Source organism: Magnolia sinica, chromosome 4 (assembly GCF_029962835.1).
Source record: "Magnolia sinica isolate HGM2019 chromosome 4, MsV1, whole genome shotgun sequence".
Classification (NCBI taxonomy): domain Eukaryota; kingdom Viridiplantae; phylum Streptophyta; class Magnoliopsida; order Magnoliales; family Magnoliaceae; genus Magnolia; species Magnolia sinica.
In genome coordinates, this window is record NC_080576.1 from 12630220 (window position 1) to 12639306 (window position 9087).

The 9087-nt window shown below is 39.2% G+C and overlaps 1 protein-coding gene across 2 annotated transcripts; it reads right to left on the bottom strand.

The window, feature by feature from the left end:
• Positions 1 to 2199: 2199 nt before the first annotated feature.
• On the bottom strand, positions 2200 to 8715 carry LOC131242469 (ribonucleoside-diphosphate reductase large subunit). Of its 2 annotated transcripts, none has more exons than XM_058241119.1 (17): positions 8215 to 8715; positions 8052 to 8113; positions 7843 to 7930; positions 6778 to 7041; positions 6440 to 6680; positions 6232 to 6308; positions 5420 to 5590; positions 5237 to 5329; positions 5003 to 5152; positions 4816 to 4902; positions 4550 to 4714; positions 4340 to 4459; positions 3687 to 3889; positions 3447 to 3596; positions 3205 to 3352; positions 2986 to 3069; positions 2200 to 2688 (listed from the first exon to the last, which is right to left on the bottom strand). In XM_058241119.1, the coding sequence occupies exons 1-17, from the start codon at positions 8440 to 8442 to the stop codon at positions 2590 to 2592; spliced, it is 2430 nt and encodes an 809-aa protein (XP_058097102.1). In that variant the 5' UTR covers positions 8443 to 8715; the 3' UTR covers positions 2200 to 2589. The 2 variants fall into 2 exon arrangements, with proteins under 2 accessions (XP_058097102.1, XP_058097103.1); XM_058241120.1 differs by having other exon boundaries at positions 8211 to 8346.
• Positions 8716 to 9087: the final 372 nt, after the last annotated feature.

Sequence of the window (9087 nt, forward strand, 5' to 3'; positions counted from 1 at the left end):
TAGGTAATGATGATGTTGTCAGTGGATTGTCTTGAGATCCATGGGATTGCTATATCCAGTCTGTTTGGCACGCCAGCCAATCCCGGGATTAAACCTTCCCATCCCTTCCAATCCCTCGAACCAAACGAGTCCCAAGCAAATTTGAACGGATTAGGGTGGATTGGATGGGATTTTAAGGTAATGATGTTGTCAGTGGATTGTCTTAATACCCATGGGATTGGAATCAGACCCCGAGATCTGCATGACGAGCCAAACAGACCCGGTGAACTTGTCCCGGGATATAAACAATCCCATAGATCTTAAAACAATCCACTGACATCACCATCATTACCTTAAAATTGATCCCATCCCTTGGTTGGACGGATTGGAAGTTCCCAGGATATGCCGGGCGTGCCAAACAGACCCAGTGAACTTGTCCGGGATATAGCAATCCCATGGATCTTAAACCAATCCACTGACACCACCATCATTACCTTAAAATCCATCCTATCCCTCCTAATCCTATGGGATTCGCCTGGCCAAACAGGCCCTTAAGGTTTAGGCCACAGGGAATGGTGATTTGAACGGACAGGGATTGCCTAGCAACTTGCTTCTGGACGGTGCTGTGTTCCCCACCGTGATGTATGTGTTTATCCATGCCATCCATCCATTTTGCCAGCTCATTTTAGGGCATGAGCCTAAAAATGAGGTAGATCAAAATCTCAGGTGGACACCACAGGAAGAAGTGGTGATTGAACGCCCACCCATTAAAAACTTATTGGGGACCACAAAAGTTTTGGATCAAGCTGTTATTTGTGTTTTCCCTTCAACCAGGTCTTTGTGACCAAACCAAGAAGTTGGATGGCAAATCAAGCTGATATTTGTGTTTTCCCTTCATCCAGGTCTTTGCGACCAAACCAACAAGTTCGATGGCAAATCAATATTACAATGGGCCCTAGGAAGGTTTTTTTTTTTTTTTTATGGTGACCATTCAATCACCACTGTTTGTGTGGGGTGGTCCTAAGGTTTGGATCCTGCCTATTTTGAGATCATGCCCTAAAATAATGATCCAAAATGGATTGATGTCGTGGATAAAACATATACATGATTGCAGGCCCCACAGAGCACCGTCTAGTAGCGACGTTGCTACTGGCAGTGTCAGGACACAATCGTGGTCGGATTTGAAGAGGTTGGAACCAGAACCAATCACGTGAACCGATTGAAAAATGTGGCCCAAGGTCGTGAAAACGGGGCAAACTCTTGGTGATAATAATCGTTGACGTGATGGGGCCATTATGAAGCAATGGTTGGTTACTTTAGTTTGAACCTGTGCATATGCCACAATGGGCCCACCAAAACCACCCTCAGTGGCACATGTTTTTACTAAAATGGAAACTCCAAAAACCAATGTACATAACACCTTGATAGAGATGCACATTGATCAAATGATATTAACCATGTTTTTTTTTCTTTTTCTTTTTCTTTTTTTGTTGGTTCAGCCGCTTTGTCAATAAAGAGCATGGACACTTGAGATCCAGTTGACGTTTTTACTTGAAATATCACACTTATCAAACCATCTGATTTCATACATTGAAATTGAAGTGCTTACCATTTTCATTTTAAGCATCCATTTTGATGGCCACCTAATGGATGGTTATGATCACTAGGGAGAAGACTGCAATTTGGACAGTCCAATCATAATTTTGGGCGTGTTCAGTGGTCAAGCTTATTGGTACTTTTTTGCACTAACATTTGAGTATTATCCAGAAGAAAAGGAAAAAGCCCACATTTCAATCTACTTGAAGATAGCTACAAATAGATTGTTCAGTGGATTCTCACATCTTGGAAGATTTTTGGGACATGATCCATCTAGAGCGGGATGCAATAGACCAATGGTCCAGCCAAGCAATGGACCCTATTTGCCAGAATTGAAAACCCATTTATACTACCCAAGATATGGGATACACCATACAATTATTGTCAAGCCCTGACCCAATACAAAATTGAGCTCAACATACAAAGCTTTGTACAAGAAGCAAGCTTATTATTCTTATTTCAGAACTTGCTAAGCTTGACCACAGTGAGTTGTATCAGATCCAAGATCATTATCATATCTCGGGGCTCACTAGACACTAGGCAGAAGCACAGTGAGGTGAGCAAAAAAATATATCATATTTTCACAGTTCAAAATTGTACACAGAAGAAAGCAAACACAAGACATGTATCAAGACAATGCATATGGAAGATTGAATACAGCACAACCAGCATTCAGTGGAGAAAAAGAAAAGGGGAACAAAATACCCACACCAATGTTATGATATTAGGATAAGATATACAAGAAAGAGAAGGTAAATTGAGATAACTTCCATCTCTGGTCATCACATTAGATTGAAAATCCAAGAGCTAGCATTACAAATTGGGAACTCTTTGCACAGATTCCCAACAATCCTCTCACAATCCTTTGTTTGGCATGCCTATCCTATCCAGAGGCCCTGTGAACTTTTCACCTTGAGGATGGACTTTGCATACTTCCTGTTTTCAGCCTCAACACACAGATTGCACCCTCAAACAAGCAACAATGCTTCATAAATTCCTATATTGAAGAAATATTTAGCTTCCACACGCCATACACTCATCTCGGTTCTCCAAGGAACAAACCACCTGTGCCATTTTGGCTTCAACGTCATCATCTACTGGCTTAGTCTTTTCCTGTTTTGGTATCCAAAAACCCATCAATATTAGCAAGAAAAAAACAAGAGTAACTGAAACAGTAATGTGCATGTGGAAGTATACTCCAGATAGACTAGGTGCAGCACAGAAAGCAAAAAATTGCATTAAGGGTGCTTCCACTTTTCAACCTATTCAGCCCAAAATCAATAATCTGCTTGCTTCAGGTTTTATCCGGAACAAGCAGACTATTAGTTTCACATTTGAAATCAGTACAGCCAGCACACATTCTCTGGACACCCAAACACCCTAAAAGAATAAAAGGTGAACAGCTTCAACCTTGAGCATGGAGGTATCCACAGTGAATTTGATTGCATCTGCCGCTGCACGGGTTCGCAGATAATACATCCCAGTTTTCAGGCCCTACATATCCAAGAAAGAATCTGAAAAATCACATCCCATCTACAGAATTTGCTAGTAAAGCCAGAAGGTGAATATCCTATTTCAAAATTTGCAAAAAAAATTATACTATAGGTAGAAAGGTCTTGTAAGTTGTACCTTGGACCAAGCATGGAAGTGCAAGGAAGTGAGTTTTCCAAAATTGGGCTGGTCCATGTGGATATTCAGGCTCTGACTTTGATCAATATAACACCCACGATCAGCAGCCATGTCAACCAATGTCTTTTGCTTGATCTCCCACACAGTCCTGATATTATCATATTGAAATATTATTTTTTCATGCAAATGAAATAAATGCAACATTTTCCAACACAGACTGTAGAGAAGTACTATATCCTTACTTATAAATAGCTTTCAGGTCATCTGGAATTTCAGGGATACTGACAACTGAACCATTCTCATATATTATCTTGTTCTTGAGAGCAGGAGACCAAAGACCCATCTCAGTCAAGTCATGAAGTAGGTGCTTATTCACGACAACAAACTCACCACTGTAAGATGAAGAAACATTAGATGGCTAACCTTGCATGAATGCTCTTTGAAAGGCAAAGGTGATATTGTTGATGGAAAAGGAAACAAACCTTAGAACCCTGCGACTGTAGATATTTGAGGTATATGGCTCAAAGCACTCATTGTTGCCAAGAATCTGGCTGGTTGAGGCAGTGGGCATAGGAGCTACAAGAAGTGAGTTCCTCACTCCATTCTTAGAGATCATTTCTCTTAGGGTGTCCCAGTTCCAACGATCGGATGGAATCACATCCCACATGTCAGGTTGAAGAATTCCCTGCACATTGCAATGACTGCCTAAGAAAGTATGCAAGCAAGTGAACCAGTCTTTGTCATATTGGCTTGCATAAGAATACATGTTGGACCGGGAACATAACAAGACAATAGAAAAAAGACCATTCATTTCATTTAGTAACCTTCAAGCCCCATGGATGTAATCTTAAGGCTCCATGCATGTATCTTAAAGCCTTATCCCAACTAATTGGGATCAACTACATAAATCCTTTTCTGCTAGATAGAAGTCAGAAAACAAAACCAAGGTAGGTCACAAAATCCTTCTAGAAAAGGAAAGCATCTAGGCAAGATGTTTTCCATGTAAAATAATAATAATAATAGGATGTCAATGTCAATTTGGATACCATGTTATTTTGAAGTACATCATTTCTACAAATGCACACACATGAAAAGAAATTATTTGTATCTTGTAATTAAGCTTCTTTACACAAACCTTGCTCACAGGACTCCCATGATAAGTCTCATAAGGCCCTTCTTTTGCAGCAATCTCAGAGGAAGCTTTCAGAGCATGGTAATATATGGTCTCAAATATGTCTTTGTTCAGCTGCTGAGCCTACACAATAAACCAGCAAACACAATCACAGATCAGTCATTAAATTGATAGAAGATATCAAATGGGATTTCTTGGAAAGCTGGTAGTTACCTCTGGTGAATCAAATGGCATGCCAAGCAAGATGAAAGTGTCTGCAAGACCCTGTACTCCTATACCAATTGGTCTGTGCCGCATATTTGACCTCTTTGCAGTTTCAACAGGGTAGTAATTAACATCAATTATTTTGTTGAGATTTGAGGTAACTATTGCAGCAACCTGTCAGAGCAACACATAAAAAAGCCATATTAGAAACCCAATTTCATTTTTCAACATGAAAAGCCAATCCTCAGATGAAAAATCCAAGAGATTAAAGAAACCTCTCCAAGCTTGTCAAAATCAAAATATCGGCTTCTCGCTCCTCTGCTTCCAACCAGTTTAGATGGGTGTGACTCTATAGGAACACCCTGCAATGCAATAAACAAGCATGCCACAGTTCATTAAGACTTTAAAAAACATATGCAGGACCTTTTAAAGCAACAAATTCAGAACATGAACACAAAATACCTTCTCCCTGACAAATCGTGGTAAAGCAATTGATGCCAAATTGCAAACTGCAGTTTCTGTAGGACTTGTGTACTCAATAATCTCTGTACACAAATTTGAAGATTTGATGGTCCCCAGATTCTGTTGATTGCTTTTCCTATTGCAAGTGTCCTGAATAAACAAATCAACATCAAAACCACACAACCATGGGATTTAAATGATTATGGAGGATCTTTTGTTCACTTAGTAAAATACCTTGAAAAGCATATACGGTGTTCCAGTTTCTATCTGTGATTTCAGAATTTCAAACCATAGGGTCTGTGCCTGAACAACTTTTTTTGCCTTGCCCTGAGTCCAACAAATACAAAGACAATTTGTAACATTTTCATTGAATGAAAGTACCAAAATTTTCAAACTTCAAGCTCCAATCAAGCTTACCTCTCTTTCATATCTAGTGTACAGTTCTTCAAATTCCTCACCCCAACAATCAGATAAACCTGGAGCCTCATTTGGGCAAAACAATGACCACTCCCCATTGCTGTTCACCCTTTTCATGAAAAGGTCAGGAACCCAAAGGGCATAAAATAGATCCCTAGCTCTGTGTTCTTCCTGCAAGAATGCAGCAAAACAAACATTGATAAGGCAGCTCAGACCACCACAATAACCCTCCCAACAGTTAAAAAAAGAAAACTCCAAAAAACATTCATCAAAGCATAGAGCAGCATGTGTAAAAGAGAGGGCTCTACCACAGCACAGACTATCCAACTATGCAGCCATACAGATCAACATAAATTACGCAGACAAAAATGCAGAATAAGTATTTCAAAATGAATAAATGTACTACTTGTTGAAACACAAAATCAGGCATTCTAATGAAGCACTTCGAAGTGATATATCCATGCTTGTGCCATACACATTACAGGTGTCATCCAAAGTCAAAAAAAAACAACCCAGTCCACATGCAATTTTAAGTGCTGAAGTATCAAGGGCCTGACACCTACAAATTGAGTTTTCACAACAAACATACAATAAATTCATTATATTTGACTAACTAAATCATACAAACATTCAGCTCAAAAAATTTCCATCAAAGTAAATGGATTACATAACCAGTATATATATATATATATATATATATATATATCTATATATATATATATATATATATATATATATATATATATATATATATATAATGCACTACAGAACTATTCCAATCACACAAGATCTTAATAGGCTATCAGCAATACCTTTCCATGGTTCTTTCTAAGATCTAGGAACTCAAAGACATCTGCATGCCATGGCTCCAAATACACAGCAAATGCACCTACAAGGAGCATAAACCACAGTAAATCACCTAATTAACTCCAAAAGAAACAAGAAATGACATAAACTAGATGCATAGAAAAGGGAAAAAAAAAACAATAATAATTTTTAAAATGGGGCATGGCAAATTACCCTTCCTCTTGCCACCCCCTTGATCAACGTAACGGGCAGTATCATTGAACACCCGTAGCATTGGGACAATGCCATTGGAGGTCCCATTTGTACCACGAATGTAACTGCTTGTCCCACGAATATTATGAATGGAAACACCAATGCCTCCAGCCGATTTGCTAATGACAGCACATTCCTTCAAAGTATCATATATTCCTTCAATGCTATCATCTTTCATGCAAATAAGGAAACAGCTACTCATCTGGGGAAAAAAAAAAAACAGAAAAAGAAAACAGCTCATTAAGAAACAAATCAAAAACCAATATATTAGAACAAAAACAAAACTCAGCAAATGGTACCTGAGGCCTCGGAGTCCCAGCATTAAAAAGAGTAGGGGAAGCATGTGTGAACCAACGTTGTGACATCAAATGGTATGTTTTGAGGGCAGAGTCAATATCATCCTTATGAATTCCAACAGCAACCCTCATCAGCATATGCTGTGGCCTTTCTACAACCCTACCCAAAACCTTCAATAGGTAGGATCTCTCAAGAGTTTTGAAACCAAAGTAGTCATAGTCAAAGTCTCTGTCATAAATTATTTCACTATCCAGAAGGCCAGCATTCTGGAACCAATAGAATCAGAAAAGAATGTTAAAACCCCAACATTGGAAGAATTCAAAAGAGCAGTATAACTTATCTGTTGATTCTCTAAACCATTATGTGCAAAAGGGGAATGGCCTAACATAAAATCTTTCATGTATATACTCTCAAAAGGGGAATTCAAAAGAGCACCATAACCTATTTGTTGATTCTCTAAACCATTATGTGCAAAGGGGGAATGGCCCAACGTGAAGTATTTCATGTATATAGTCTCAATTTATATCACAACTCAAATGCTTTGAAGAACATAAGCAGGCCCATCCTTGAAGAACAGTGACTGTTCAATGGCAAATGCGACCTAGATTGTATTAAGCCTAAAATTCACCACAATCAAATGATCCACATCAGATAATCAAGAGCATGGAAACAGATGGCCAGACCAAACCCAATCTAGCCCATTTTGCAGGATCTTGCTCATAGGATCAGGATCAACCAATCAGGCTAAAAAATGGGCTAATTCAACATAAAGTGGGTCCCTCCTACCCAGCAGTGTACAACATTCCGAGGTGGGGCCCACTATCCATTGCCAAATGATGCACTATGCACTTCTTCTAAGTTTGATACAATGAGGAGCTACAATCATTAAAAAGTGAAACCTCTAAATTTCCAATTCTAACAACATGCAGTCTTGCACATGCAAGTCATCCCAATTTATTATCAAAGTGTTCAAAATTGCTATCTACCAGTAGAAGGAATCATAGTAAATATTCACCAATGAAAAAATTCAGAATCCCAACATTTTTATGCAGAACAGAGGAGATTACCTTCATGATTATCTCATAAACATCATCTGCAACTAACGGAGCCTTCTGCCCTGATCTTTCATTGAAATGATAATACATCTCTTTGATTCTGCACAGATCATCCAATTCCGGTTTTAAAAAAATAAATAAATTAAATTAAATTAAATTAAATTTTAAAAAAAAATTCAAGCAAAAACAACAAAAGAAAAGTTAAATCAACAAACACTCACGTCTCAGAAAACGATTTCTTCGTGCTCTTATGCAGATTTGAAACAACAATTCTCGCCGCAAGCTGAATGAAAATTCAAAAAAGAATCAGGCAAACAAAACCAAGCGCTTTTCTCGAATTTCCAAATCCACAAAACAATAAGAAGAAGAAAAGGGAAAACCTACCGAGGCATAATCGGGGTGGTTTGCAGTCATAGCAGCCGCAGTCTCAGCAGCAAGTTCGTCAAGCTGACTGGTGGTGACGCCCTTGTACACTCCAGCACATACCTTCTGAGCCACAAGTACAGGATCGCAGTGATCGAGGCTGAGGCCATAGCTCAGCTTCTTCAGACGAGCGGTGATCTTATCAAAGTGGACGGTTTCCTGACGGCCGTCTCGCTTCACCACATACATCTTCAGATCTCTGGGAAAATATCTAGGGTTTGATGATGAGGAATTTCGTCGAACAGGTGGTGAATGGAAGGAGAATTATAAAGAGATAGGTATATGATAGAGAGAGAGAAAGAAGCTTGTTGAGTACGATAGAGGGGTGTTTGGGGAGTTTTTTAAATAGAAGGCGGGTGGCTTTCAAAATGCTTTTGATTTTGCGTTTCCCTCTCTCTCTCTCTCGCTGCGGGTTTTGAAAGTTCCCGCCATAAGAAAAGGATGAGAAGGGCGCGGTTGGTGCGGTGGGCGTCGGGAAGGTGGGCCGAGAGGGGACCACGGACGCGTTGAGGGGTTATACGATACTCAGGCTGTGCATGACGCTTGATACGCAGGCACTCAAATGTTTTAAGATTGGAATTGGTTGGATAATCCTTACGGACACTTGTTTGTGGAAATAGGACCGTTGAATTTTATTTTTTTTCTAACCGTCCAAATAATGTCCAATAATCCGATATCTAGGTGATAAAAAAGCTTTTTTTTTTCCTTTTTTTCACAATAGATCTACGGTGGTTCAGTTCTTTAGCTTTTCATCTCTTCTGGAGCGACAGGTTGACACAGTCTAGAACACAGACCACATCAGTCTTCTTACTATAGTTTTGACGGTTTGATTTG

Excerpts from the sequence above, each read along its gene's own strand:
- LOC131242469 (XM_058241119.1), bottom strand. The coding sequence starts at position 8,442 with ATGTATGTGGTGAAGCGAGACGGCCGTCAGGAAACCGTCCACTTTGAT. Across the intron at positions 7,042-7,842 it reads TTTATGAGATAATCATGAAG|AATGCTGGCCTTCTGGATAG; the intron begins GTAATCTCCTCT and ends TATTGGTTCCAG. Across the intron at positions 5,591-6,231 it reads TTAGAAAGAACCATGGAAAG|GAAGAACACAGAGCTAGGGA; the intron begins GTATTGCTGATA and ends GCATTCTTGCAG.